This window comes from Coenobita brevimanus, chromosome 33 (assembly GCF_032717465.1).
Source record: "Coenobita brevimanus isolate Jiangsu-jjx chromosome 33, ASM3271746v2, whole genome shotgun sequence".
Taxonomy (NCBI): Eukaryota; Metazoa; Arthropoda; class Malacostraca; order Decapoda; family Coenobitidae; genus Coenobita; species Coenobita brevimanus.
In genome coordinates, this window is record NC_136986.1 from 1,120,969 (window position 1) to 1,135,883 (window position 14,915).

Below are 14,915 nucleotides of genomic sequence, written 5' to 3' on the forward strand. Positions count from 1 at the left end.
GTCACCTTCCAGGGACTGTGGCTGTAACCCTGGTCCACTACTCACATCACCGGCACCAACAGCTCCCTTCACAGCACGTCCCTTTGATGCCACGTCCTCTCTTTCCCGTCCTTCACATCCCAGGTGAGAGACATCAGCAGTCATCCCACAATGAGAATCAACTGGGCGATAGTATGGCTTCAACATATTAATGTGGCACAACTGAGTACTCTTCCGCCTATCTGGGGTAACAATTAGATAGTCAAGTTCCCCAACTCTCTTCTTCACAATATAAGGACCACTGAATCTAGCTGCCAGAGGTTTTCCTTGCATGGGCAGCAGTGCCAAAACTTCATCTCCTTGCTTAAACTCACGACTTCTGACCTTCTTATCATAATGAGCCTTCATTTTCGCTTGAGCCCCGATTAGATGGTCACGGGCAAGCTCTAAAGCGCAATGCAGTCTCTTCCGAGTGCGGCAGACATAGTCAAGCATGGATTCCTGGTTGTCAGATTTGTTGTTACTCCAGGCCTCTCGCACCACATCCAAGGGACCACGAACTCTGTGCCCAAACACTAACTCATTGGGTGAAAAACCAAACGACTCAGTTGGTACCTCTCTCACTGCAAACATAACAAAGGGTACCGCTAGGTCCCAATCCTTTCCACTATCATAGCAGAAGGTGCGCAGCATGGTCTTTAAGGTCTGATGATGCCTCTCCAGGGCACCTTGTGACTGCGGATGGTAGGCACTGGACAAAATGTGTTTGATGCCCAACTCTGTCATTGTCTGCTTAAATAAATTAGATGTAAAATTTACTCCACGGTCTGACTGCAACTCCTTGGGCAGGCCAAAATGAGTAAAGAACAGGATAAGTTGCTTGACTACTGACTTCGCCTGCATGCTTCTGATTGGTATAGCCTCTGGGTATCGTGTTGTAACATCCATTATGGTTAACAGATACTTGTTTCCAGCAGAAGTAGGAGGTAAAGGGCCCACAATATCAATGATTACCCGGGTAAACGGAGGTTCAACTGCAGGAATGGGAGTCAAAGGGGCCACAGGAAGAACTTGATTAGGCTTGCCCACCATCTGACACGTGTGACAGCTCTTGATGTACGCAGCAACTTGTCCCGGCATACTTGGCCACCAAAAATTATATCTTAAGCGCTGCACTGTCTTTCTGTTTCCCAAGTGACCCGCTAAAGGTCCCTCATGTGCTAACTGTATTAACGGCACCCTATACTGCACAGGCACCGCCACCTGCACTAACTCACTCACTCCTCCATCTACCGTGGCGCCAGTGGGCGTCCATCGGCGATGTAAAACATTATCTTTAATCAGGAACTCCTCCTTACCACACTCCATACTTCTTTCTTCCCCTACTCGAGCAAACAAGGGCTTTAATGTTACATCCTCCTGTTGCTTCACCCTCAATTCTGCTGGCCCAACACCCGCCAGCTCTACTGAGGACTGAGATAAGGGACTGGTCGGGACACTGGATTGCGAAGGGCGATCAATCTCAGCGTCACCTCTAGTACACTCGACAGGGGTAGGAATGTCAGACTCCACACGGACATCATCACCTCTACCCTCAACAGAGGCACTCTGTTCCTCAGGCGCGTTTGACGGTGGTCCTGCATCCCCGCAGTCGACCCCAGCGTCCTGAAATTCTTCTAATTCAGTCGGTGGGCTGGGTTCAGTCTCCACACAGACACACTCAGCACCACCTCTAGTGTCCTGAGTGGGAAGTGGGGCGGCACCCATGCACGCATTCCCACTCTCCTCACCCACCACAGCAACACTCTGCTCACTAGGTTCCTCCATTGGTGGCCCTGCCTCACCACAGTCGACCCCAAGAACCTGTGACTTCACCAGTTCTTCCTCCCGGCTGCAACCTGTGCCATAGATCGTGTAATTGCACAGACCGGGAACATGGCTTCCACTTCTGCATCAACTTCAATACCAATTTCTGGGGCGTCAAAACACTTCTCTGCCACAACAACTGGTGGGGGAAGAGATGGAAATACTTTCTCTCCAGCCAGGTCGTTCCCCAGCAGAAAATCAACCCCCTCTAGTGGCATTACATCAGCAACAGCTACTTGAGCTGCAGCCTGAACAATGGGGCAATCGAGTTCCACATGAACATAATCATAGTATTCATCTGAGTTCATGCCTCTACACAGCACATACTTCCCTGAGTTTACAGGCCCTCCAGTCACGTTTCTGCACACAGACTGTTGTGCACAGGTATCACGAGCCACAGTAACTGGATAACTGATCCCAAGAATTTTCACTGTGCCGTGACATATAAAAGGTTTACACCAGTCTAGGGACGATTTCTGAGGCAGTTCATCCGGAGGTAGCGTAGCATGTTGGGTAACCTTTTCAGCCTGAGCTGGCAGCGAGCACAGCCGGCTGCACTCCAGCTTTCCACAGACTTCTCCCTCACCGTTACCACTCTCCCAACTCCTCTCGTTCACCTGACTCGAACCTACAATTAGTGCCACTGGTTTGGCATTTTGGGAGGCCTTCCACTTAGGGCAGTTAGGCTTGATGTGCCCACTCTGTTTGCAAAAGTAACAAACTAGCTTCGAACTGGATACAGGGCTCTTTCTCCCTGAATTCTTTTTCTCCTCTGAACTTCCCCTTGGACTGATTCACGGAGATTTATCCCAGGCAGGGCCACTCACAGTCCTCTCCCTGGAATACTGAAAATTAGCATACTTAACCCCCATACTCCGCAAGGCAAACACCCGGTCATCAGCCCACGTCGCTGCTTCCTTCACGGTCTTAAATCTCTTCTCCCTAATTTTAACACCAATTTCTTTGTCAGCCATGTTGGTAAAATGTTCCATCAAAAGCAGTTCACGCACCTCGTTATACGAAGTGGCGCTCTCACTCAGCAACCACTCGTCTAACCTCTCCTCCAGATACCTAGCGTAGGCCATATAGGTGTCAGCAGGCCTTTTCCGAGCACCACGGAACAACAACCGATAAGCCTCTGGTCTAAGTTCATATGCCTTCAGGATGGCTGTTTTAAATTCATCATAATCATCTACATCCTCAGGGCTCAACCTATTATACACTTCCAAGGCTTTTCCCTTCAGCACATTAGATACTAACCCCACCCAGCGCTGCCTTGGCCACTCAAACTCCCTAGCCTTCTTTTCAAATCTAACAAACCATTCTGTCACCTTCAACTCATCAAATGCTGGCACTAATTTTAGACTCCTTGAGAACCAACTCTCCCTATCCTCTGCACGGCCTGAGGTTTGGGTATCTGAAGTTGGTCTATTAGCAGTCACCTCCAAGCGAGTCTTCTCCAGCTCAAATCGCATTTTTTCACGCTGCATCTCCATCTCCCTCTCTTCTTTCTCTCTGGCACGCTGCATTTCCATCTCCCTCTCTTCTTTTGCACGCTGCATCTCCATCTCCCTCTCTTCTTTTGCACGCTGCATCTCCCTCTCTTCTTTTTCACGCTGCATTTCCATCTCCATCTTTTTCAACTCCAACTGCAACTGAGCCTCCGGTGACAAGGCTCCAGGGTATATGGGAGTGGAATGAACAACTCCAGGGAAAGCACCAGACATCCCTGGGGGAACTGCTCTAAACTGGCTCGGCGGCATCATAGATGGTAATAGTGGGGTAGCGAAACGAGGCATTTCAGCACCATAGTCAAACTCAGGGCTCACACGGGGAGTACCTTTGCTATGTGCCTCTCGTTGTTCCATATTTTCCATATCCACAGGTGACTCAGCACGTACGCGATCTGGTGTAGACACGCGTGACTCCATGGCGACAAATCAATGGCAGTACTAAATAATGAAATACTAATGCTGACTGAGAAACTACAAAACACATCAACTTCACCTCAAAGTACAGAGAAAGCCAAGATAACGATATCCTAGCAAGAAGAAGGCACTGTTAGGATATCCTGGTGCGAGGTCGCCACTGTTACGGTGGCGCCAGCCCGGGGCTATTACAAAAAAGACAACAAGTCAGCCTTAGATGATCGGCCTCCACTGCGTTGCAAAAATAACACAGACCCCGGCACTGACACTCCGCAAACTAGAGAAAAACTGCGCAACGGAAAAACTAAAACGCAACACTCTGTACTGTGATAATAAAACGGAACAGCCTACCTATAGATCTAGCCTACTATCGTCACTACCGGAAGTAATACCGCCCGAGACAGCCTACAGGAACACCTCCCACTTACTTCCGGTGGTGACGACTTTCTACTTAACCCGTGTCCAAGGGGGGAACGCAGTTAGTAGCTCACGATGGTTCTCACTAGCCTTGAGCAAAGAGATGGGATTAACTATGTAGGGGTTAGGGGTGTGTGTGTGTATGTACGTGTGTTGGGGAACGTTAACAAAGGCAGCGAGAAGACCACGGTGAGCCAAACTGGCCCTCCAAAGACAACACGGTTACAAAAACAAAATAAAATAACTACTTTCCTCAGTCAGCAACAGAAGAATAAAAATAAACTTAAATGAAAACGCCAGCTCGGCATAAAAATGACTGGGGAGAGAGAGAGAGTGCACAAGCACCCGACACTAAAGCTGGCTGGGAAGACACTGACCCTGATCAAGGCTCGCGCACGGCCAAGCGCGAACGCATAATCAAATTAATTAATAAGAACTTATATTCGTGCCCCTCTCTCTCTCTACAATAAACTGGTACTTCTAATGCAAGCAAAACATCATTAAATATACTGGTAGCTCACACAAGACAATCAAAATAATCAAATGCATTCTCAGCATGGTATTAAATAAAATTGCCCTCAGTGGCAGGAACGAAAGAAACAAAAGAACTTGTAACACTCGCTAATATAAACTCCGCGAATGACGCGGATACATACTGCATAATCCCCCTAGCCCAGCTGTAACGGCTGCATCCGTGGGAAGGGAAAGGCGGACAACGTAACAATATATATATATATATACACACGAGAAAGGATAACTATACGGATATTTGAAAACATCCGTATAATTATCCTTATTTCTTATCCACCGCTTGCTAGAAGCAAGTTCATTCACACGTAATAACTATGTGTTCCATGGCCTTTCCACACAAATAGGACGGCTCAAGTAGACTTCATATGCGATTTGTTTAGGCGTCGGCGGTGATGGTGGTGGATGGTGGTTGTTGGCGCGAGGCGATGGTGGTGGTGGGTGGTGACAGCGGCTGTTTTGGTGGGTGGTGGCGGCGGCGTTGGTGATGGGGTGCTGGTCGGTGGTTGTGGTAGGTGGCAGGTGGTGGCGTCGGTGGTCGTGGTGGCTATTGTTGTTCTTGTGTGTGTGTGTGTGTGTGTGTGTGTGTGTGTGTGTGTGTGTGTGTGTGTGTTTCAGTGAGAGAATATTAAGATCATAAATCATTTAATGCTGCAAATCAGACATTATCTTCATTTGCCTCTATTTGTGTATTTGATTTTTCTTTTTTTTATGTGTCCGACTCTGGGCATAGGCTTCACAGCCCGCTATCAAGACCCAGCACTCCTCCTACATACCATACGCCTCTACATATCACCACTTCGGCGTTAACACCCACCATCCATATCGAATACATGCTAGGACTGTCTCATACAGGACTGGTGTATTGGTATTAGCGGGGGTATTTTTACGACATGTCGGCGGGTCTTCTGCTAGATCTTTAAAGCCTGATTTAATGAAATTCAAATGCTTAAACTGTTCCCTGCTCCAGCGGGGATTTGAACCTGGGTCCGTTAGAACGGCAGGCCACCTCTCTACCGACTGAGCTACGCCTCCCCCAAATTGTTATTTTTATACGTGTTTTCATCACAGCTGCAGAATGTCCAGGTATTTCCTTCATTAATCTGTAATAATACTTGCCAATATTTAAGTAAATATCCATTTCATTACAAATTTAGCATTCGCTGTGTGACTGAAACTGCTTCGGTACTTGTTTCTCTCTCCGTGGTGTCGAGAAGTTCGGGGTATTAACATGTCGTCCAGAAAGAGCGGACCGAGACTTGTGCCTTCCACTTTGGGTGTAGTACGAATTTGTGAACGGAGCTGTACATGGGCATCTGGGAGCACTCATGACTGGAATGTCACACTGCCATATTGCAGAACTTCTGTCTATCAGTAATCTGTTATTCCCTGAACTGCATCTCTTTGCAACTCGCTTTCCAAGAGTTGTTTCCCCCCAAACTTCAACCTTCAGCTTTTCAAGAACAGCTGTTACAGATTTTTATGAATCGAGGACACCAGTAATTATGTGTATGGATTTATTTAGTCATTTGTTTTTCCTTTCTCTATTCTGTTATTTAAATAAAAAGTATCACTGTAAGAAAACTAACTCACTTCATCTTCAGAGCTGCGTTGAGTCCGTCCTTATCATCTTTCTCGACCATCATCCTCCCAAGTTCTCTAAAGGTACTTGATTCAGAGTGTAAATAGAACTTCTTGTATGTACCATTAGAAGATCTTATTGTCACCCTGTAACATGTACAAATAAAAATTGTTTAATTAGTATTACTACTGAAGCCTCTAAAATAACGCAATACCAAAACTTAACTTCAAGATATTTAGAATTTTTTTGTTAACTTTAAAAGTGGCCTAAAATTGCCATATTTGCATTTCGAATGTTAACTTGTGACAATTAACTAAAACCAAGATATGATGCCAGTCACGAAGAAGTGCAATGGAAAGAAAGCAAGACGTAGTATTGTCGCTTCCTGCCACTGAGTTTCGTGAAATAAGCTACAAATAAAAAAATGGGGCAAGTTAAACTGAAAGACCTATAGAGCTAGAGTGTTTTTATTTGGTCTTTCTGTCTACCGTTTATTACAGCACATTCCTTGCATTTATCGTATTGTAATATAGGAACAATAATAAAGTTACACAAATGTCTGAATATATGATGCACAATGTATTGAACAATTTCCAAAGTGCTATAGGATGTGGAAATCTAGTCCACATATTAAGGCAGACACTGGAGGAAGAATAAGCGAAAGACCGTACGTCAGTGATCTGCCTGGAGAACAAGGCATGTGGAAGTGAATAAGGTTACGAGAGCGGTGAGCACAAATGTAAAAAAAAAAAAAAAAAAAAAAAAAAAAAAAAAGTAAACCCGGACGATGTATTACGTGGTACTTGAGAACACCATTTACTGATTCTTTCAGTGTTGCCCTGCTTCTGAACAATCAGGGCTGAAAGTACCATATCGAAGGATTTGAATAAAACACCAGCTGCTGAATGAAAACTAACCCACTGTGACGTGTTGGTTAATGAGGGGAAAAACAGAACTTCCATTTCAGTTTCATCCAACATCTTTTCATCCAAACGTTTGTTCTTCGATATCTCACCTGTCAACTACTTTGACCATCTCCTCAACTGTCTCTGGTCTGGGTGGCAGCCTTGGGAGGGTGAGGGAAGCGATGAGGCTGGCACGATATGCTGTGCCCACCACCACACTGAAGAACAACCAAGTGCCGACCAGGATGTGGTTGGAGTGGCTGGTTGAGAGGCGTCCGTATAGTCCCTGGCCCAACACGGTGCCCACAGACTCCAACACCACCGAGCCAGTACTCAGCACTCCATGCCGCGTTTGCCACGTTTTCCTCCTCGTAATCTGTAAAACATACATATACAGTGATATACGTATATATACAATTATATGAATGTGTAGCTGTTTCTTTATTGTGTCATAGGGGCGAGCAGTGATGTTTGGGACAGTGGAATGGTTTTGATAATACGAGCCATGAAAGAAAGTGTACCTCCTCGCATCTGCTACCGTCAGGAAGACACACAATTCTAATGAGGTCATTCGCACCATTTTTTTTTTTTTTTTTTTTTTGGCGGAGCTGCTTGGTATGTCCCGTTTCGTAAAGTAATTATGATCTTTTTCTGCATTTCTTAATGCAATTTTTCGGCTACATATTGCACACTCAAAAATAGTGAAAATGTCATGGAATAGACAGATACTGGTTATAGTGAAGGTATGATGTATTATTCATTATTTTAGAGTTCATTTGATTAGGAATGGCTAAAGTTCTTTCTTCGTCGAAAAAGGCAGACCAAATTAAAACTGTATGAAAGCAAAATTAATTAACAATTACATACTATGGTTTCAAGAAATCAACAAGTGTGAAGTAGCCTACTACTTACATGACAGTGGTGGCTGTATTATAGGCTCGGGGTGGAAGTAACAATCCGAACCCATTCTTTACTCATGTGTACCATTAATATATATTCCAGCAAAGTGTTTAAGGATATGTTGTATAAAAACAGCAATATACTGTATATTCTTTAATTTCTTATTGCATGAATCTCACATCATCCAAGAAGGGTCATTGTACTTGTAGCTGTAAAATGAAACAAATATTTTTCCATTATATGTCTTTATCGCTCACTCTGATTTTCACCTGTGAGTCTCATGTCAAACAGTCACTTGAACCTATCCTCTGGAGTTAACTGGAAAAGATAATAGAATTAGCCTCACCAAGGCAGTGTTCATCGTACCAGAATAAGCAACTGTCTCCACTGACACATTCACATAAATGTAAATCGAATACTGTTGGCTCATGTTATGTAAAAGGGAAGAACAAAAACACGACCATGAGAGGGTTAAATGCACCATTGTCCTCGGTGAGTATAAAACAATAAACAATAATGGCAACAGACAGATATGGCACCATACTGGAATTCGCTAAAATGAAAAACCATACTGTGCTTCGTTAGAGTAAAGCACATTTGTGTAAAAATCCTGAAGGAGCTAAACAGAAGCACTGCCTTGTGAAAATATAATTTCGTGTGTAACTAACACTGGAAGACAGCCCCGGGCTGCTAATTGAGAATGTCCCACGTCTGACTTATTAATGATAAACAACAACCACAACAACAACAACAACAACAACAGCAATACTACTACTACTACTACTACTAATAATAATAATAATAATAATAATAATAATAATAATAAATAATACTAATAATAATAACATAAGGAACCGTTTTCTGTTGCCTGTTATTACTAATACTGGATGCTGCCGTGCCTGACCACTTGCATGTTTACCTTGACAAGTGTGAAGCAGACAGTCAGCGTACAAGCCAAGACACAGATCCACACTTGGCCACTCAGTGGGTAGTAGAAGCTCAGCCAACTGGGTGTTATGACCGGCGTGGCCATGGCGAATTTACCAGCAGTTTGATCATAGACGAAGGTGAAATCCCATCTGGAAACATTGGTATAATTAAAGAGGCTACATCTGTAGATGTTATAGCCATTTGTTCCATCTAACCATAGGAAAGAAATTGTTTCGAAGAAAAATAATAGTAGTAGTAGTAATAATAATAATAATAATAATAATAATAAATTATTAATAATAAAAACAATAAGTTATAATAATAATAATATCAATAATAACAAAAATAATAATACAGTTTTTAAGAATGAAAGTAAAGCATTCGGAATCCAGATGCTAATTGCCCACCAAAATATACTGTTGAACAAGTCCAAGATTTTGGCCATATCTTGATATGCTGAAGGTTTCCTGTTGATAGCTCAAGCCGTTTATGAGATATAATTGTGCCACAGGCGTTCTGTAAATAATACTTGATTTTTGGCAGCCATGTTTCGACCTAAAACTTGACCCCGAGTGCCCATTCTCGAACTCGGCCAAGATTTTGGCCATAACTTGATACCCTGAAGGATTCATGTTAATAGCTCAAGCCGTTCATGAGATATAATGGTGCTAAAGGCGGGTGATAAAAAATAGTTGACCTATGGCAGCCATTTTGGTGACCTTGACCTTGACCCCGTGTGGCGACTTTTGAACTCGGCCAATATTTTGGCCATATCTTGAGGCCCTGAAGGTTTCATGTTGATAGCTCAAGCCGTTCATGAGGTGCAATGGGAACACACACACACACACACACACACACACACACACACACACACACACACACACACACACACACACACACTGAGGCAGGGAAAAACATTATTGCTCCACTTCGTAAGGTGGGCGATAACTAGAGGCCCTCCCAACGGGTGAATCACACCAGCCGCAAGCCGATACATATCTAGCGCAGCTTGGAATATGACCTTGACCTTGACCTACTTTCACCAATTTCTAACTCGTAGGTTTTCATCCCTACTACACACCTGTAAAATTTTGTGATGATATCTTGAGCGGTTGCGAATTTATCATGGTAACAGACACACAGAGCTTGACCTACTTTCACCAATTTCGAACTCATTATCGATTTTTTATCTACTACAGGCCTGTAAAACTTTGTAATGATATCTTGAGCGGTTGCGAAGTTATGTGCCAACAGAAACACTGACAGACGGAAAGAAAGACGGACAGATTGAAAACAATACCAGCTTCGCTATCGCAGATAATAATAATAATAATAATAATAATAATAATATTATTATTATTATTATTATTATTATTATTATTATTATTATTACAACTGAAACTGAAGTCCCATCTGGAAACTACCGAAAAATTACAGATTTTTTTTTACATTTCCAGCTTTATCATCTTCCCATGGCTCCATGCATACCCTCCAGATCATTTCCTTTACCATTGAACACTGTCAGACTACAAGAAGCTATGGTATATTATTTACAACACCATCATAATCTTCCCATCCATCTATCCTTCCCAGTTCTGTTTATTATGTTGGGAAGACGAAAATAACCAAGAATTAGGCGTAGGTAAATATTTTTTTCGTAGTTGAATCTATAGTCCTTCTTGGATGCACTACCAGACTATAACATGTTGATACTGACATTTTTGTTTTCATCGGCTGAAATAAGATTCTTTTTAAAAGATGAGTTAACCGAGCCAGTTTCTAACCCCTTCATTATGGGATGGACTTTCTTAGGCTTACTAATGTTGCTTAGTAACATAAGTGGACCAAAGGAACAGTTATTATTCTGAACAAGCAAAAGAAGGCAATATATACAGAATGCAGTTCCACATTTGTAGGCAGTCATTAGAAGAATGCTCTTGACTTTTGTGCACTGACAGATTCATCTTTTAGTTACTTCACTTCAGCAAGTAAAACAAAATTCAAAAATTATTTTCCTCATCACTTAAGTTATCTATAATTAATAAGACATTAGGCAATTTCAGATTAGATAGGCTATCTCTATCTTTTGACAATGTATAGCTTTTCTTTGCTGCATAAAACTATCTGGAATTGAACCGGATTATCAATAACAACAGTGAACACTGCAGTGCAAAGGTTACCCTTAGCTTAGAATCTCACCTCTCTAGTTCTTGTGGAAGAACAGGATACATCACTGTTGCCATGAATGTTTTACGAATCTGCACCTGATCTGCCACCTGCAAGTAAATATAACATTAAAATACATAAATGAAAGACCCAGCTTATATATATATATTCTCGTGTGTCATTTTTACCATAAATTCTTTCAGGGAAATATTTCGAAGTAAGAGTTATGATGTAGCATTCCTGAAATCTGATCAACAAGATGCCCTTCCTAATTTGAAAGAAACTGATCATTTTAGTGCATAATAAAGTACGAGCCAAAGGCTCCAAGTATAATAATGTATTGTTCTTCCTAGGCAGAACGAGAAAAAAATCGTCACGTTTATTTCGAGATGTCTGGACTGGACACATGGTTTAAAAGTTTAGAGGTCATAGGCAGTGTGAAATACAGAATGAGGACAGTTCCTGATTTATTTTTATACACGTTGACTGAGAAAACCGGTAACCCTTGCAAACAGGAAAGGGGACTAGGGTTCACTGCTTGGCGGATGTTATATGGCTTGCGTTATTGGGGAGGGACAGAGGCATTCACTTCAGAAGAGTAATGATCTTTGAAATGTCAGTAAAATATGGCAGGATATGTAACGCTTCAGTGAAGTGTGAGAAGCACCCTGCCACAAAGAAGCAGGGGGATGACAGGAAGGTATTCCTTTACCTCCACTGTGTTTTGAACGCGACAGAGAGAGAGAGAGAGAGAGAGAGAGAGAGAGAGAGAGAGAACTCCTTACAGAGTCAAAATTATCCCTTGGACAAAGCCAGCAAACTCTCCAGGGATAATGGACGATCTAAGGCAATTTTCTTTTTATGTTCTAATTTTACCAGTTAGGGAATAAATAGAATGAAACATAAATTCTTGCTTTCGGTACCAAACTTTATAAGAATATAAAAACATCCTTTAAATAATAAATTTAATAACATCGCGTAAATAATGCGATATATATCAATACATAGGTAGAGTCGAAAGAAATCCATCGGTGCATAACAAATCAAGAAAAAACGACGTCACTCACAAACAGCGGTGCACTATGGTTGATATTATCTACGTACAGCCTAAGACAAAAGTCGTGTCGCTGCTTTGTCCGATGATTTAATGTCAGTCGCGAAACAATCTGAGAGTCCTACCCCAGTAACGCATTAGAGACTGGCATGCCCTAAAGGTTAGCCTTTTATCAGATGTCTTCACCAAAAATCGCGACACGACTTTTGTCTTAGACTGTACATACTGTGGGTTCATAAAAGACACCAAATAGGATATCCTTGGGGTTTATCATGCAGTTCTAGGTGGCACTGACGAGACCGATGCCAGCGACAGTTTGTACTTATGTTTCATTGATCGACATCGATCATCACTGAGGACAGTGGAGAAGTTAAAGTGCTGTTTCAGTATGATTACACATTTCATCTAGGATGATAATGTAGACACTGATATACTGGAGCTGAATCGAGTTTGAATAACACCTTACAAGAAATGACATGTTATTTGAAATTAGGTTTCTGGCAGTAGCAGCCAAATTGAGATCAAGAGATCAAATCCAAACCCTTTCAGTGAATACTTTCTGAATATTAATTTTGTGGAAAACAATGCAGTTTCTGTAGAGATCGTATTTTAAATAATCGCTGGCATATCACATAAGAAAGTGAGTGGGCTACTAAATATTACAAAACGATGCTGATATTAAAACCCGATGTAATATTCAAATTAATTCATTTACAACAGCAACAGATAGTAACAGCAAAAGTTTGAATGCAGACAAGTAATAATTCTCACCTCGTTCCAGCTGCGTGATGGAAGGACACGGAAAGTAAAATTCAGGGCCTGGGCAACCGTAACCAGCTGGTTGTAGTCAGTGCCTGAGTACCTGGTGGTGTAGCCATCGGTGGACTCTCTCCAGTAGGGTTCATATGTAAACGCCGTCACGTTTATCGTCGCGCCATAGAAACTGCCAAAAATAATGTAATATTCTGATCGGACGGAAGTTGCAGTGCAACATTAGGTGGAAGTGACTTTTTATTCAACCTATGATAATCCTGTAGGAATAAAAGCTATTGCGTATTATTCAAAGCAAGTATAGGTACTCCATAAAAAAATTTGATCATTATTACTGGATTACTGATATTAATTTCATTTAAGTAACTGTTTCGCGGCTCGATGTTCTCTTTCATTACATTGTACATAACATGTATACTGTCAGTTACAAGTTATACCTGTTTTAGACTAATTTATACTAGATATTCAACATTTCACTACATATTTCACATACCTCAGATACAGAAATATTCAAAGCTATGTCTCTACTTCATTTCCATAACACTTTCTCATGACTAGCACCATATTCTAGTGTTAATCTCTTGTTAAACCCATTCAAGACGAAGAGACAGCAGTTTTAAGCCAGATTAGAATGAAATGGGTATAGCTCAGTCTAAATTCTTAATTTGGATACATTACTTATGTTTTTCCAGTTTTGTAATGCCAGTAATTTCAACAGAGTACATAAGATACTCCAGTTCTGAAATGGCCAGTAATCTGTACACATTACTTGGTGTATTTCTCCAGGAAAAGGGTGGGAGGTGTGAGATAGCGTAGACCTGATGTGGGGGTCCAGGAAGCCACTTGCATCACCCGAGCACCGTCAGGACTGTACGGCAAGTGAACCAACATGCTGTACCTGCACAATACGTTTATAGTTTTCAGGCAGAATGAATTATCTTTATTCCCTCTACACTACATGGGTATAATTCATCATTTCCTTTAGCTAATGAAGAGAGTTTCATGTAGTCTTTGGAAGTTATATCTAATCGAGGCTATAATTTAACCCCTTCGTGAAGAGTAGTATAACTAACCCCTCAGTCTGAAAATTGTCTCCTGAGTGAAATATTCTGTCGGTAGCAGGAATGAACGAAAATAATATATATATGAAGTTAATTCCACTTATAGTCTGTTCATCACATAGGGCCATCTTTTCGATGCCTTGGATGTTTTCTAGTAATAAATCTTGCTCAGTTATTTGCTTCCTACGTGAGCCATTGGTTCTATATACTCGTCACTGTTTTTCTCTCGCCGAAACAAAGTCGTATTCAGGGTTTCTCACGGGATAAAGACCACTTACTCTACTCTTTTCACTTTAACTTGGCCTAATATTATCACCTCTCCATCCTGAAGGCTAAGCTGTAACTAGATATCAGGACTATGATATGTTGCTGGTCATGAAAATTGTCAATGAAAGGATATATAACCACCAAAATTTTTATTCTGCCTCTTGGCTGTGTGAAATAAGATAAAAAAAAGTCTGGGACAAATTATAATGAAGGGGAAAAATGAGAATACAGACGGACAAGTAATAAGATCATTGTACATTGTTCTTTCTTCAGTCCAGCAAAGCTTTGAACTACCAACTCAGCACTGGACAGCAGGCTTTTATTTGGTGTGGAACTCTGGCTACGATTTCCTTGTATTTGTTGGGAAAATTGGAGGGTTGGCAGATACTATTGCTCAAAAGTGTTCGTGTATATATTCCACCTAGATATTACCGTGTCTTTTATTTATTCATTTTTTTGGGGGGAGGGGGGATTCCTACAATCGCTAGATGATTTTATTCAACTTTGGAGGTTTTTGATTACAGGAGTGAAAAATAGCCTTCATCAAATCATTCACAGCAA

At 41.8% G+C, this 14,915-nt stretch overlaps 1 protein-coding gene across 1 annotated transcript in view; it reads right to left on the reverse strand.

Annotated features, from left to right (window-relative positions):
* Window positions 1-13,917, reverse strand: part of LOC145395709 (ionotropic receptor 93a-like) — a 51,642-nt gene extending 37,725 nt beyond the window's left edge. The window contains exons 1-6 of the mRNA XM_080269249.1: window positions 13,796-13,917; window positions 13,027-13,198; window positions 11,235-11,311; window positions 8,990-9,184; window positions 7,316-7,570; window positions 6,312-6,446 (exon numbers count right to left, since the gene is read on the reverse strand). Coding sequence (XP_080125375.1) covers window positions 6,312-6,446; window positions 7,316-7,570; window positions 8,990-9,184; window positions 11,235-11,311; window positions 13,027-13,198; window positions 13,796-13,917 — 956 coding nt within the window. The remainder of the gene's footprint in view (window positions 1-6,311; window positions 6,447-7,315; window positions 7,571-8,989; window positions 9,185-11,234; window positions 11,312-13,026; window positions 13,199-13,795) is intronic.
* Between the last annotated feature and the right edge of the window lie 998 nt (window positions 13,918-14,915).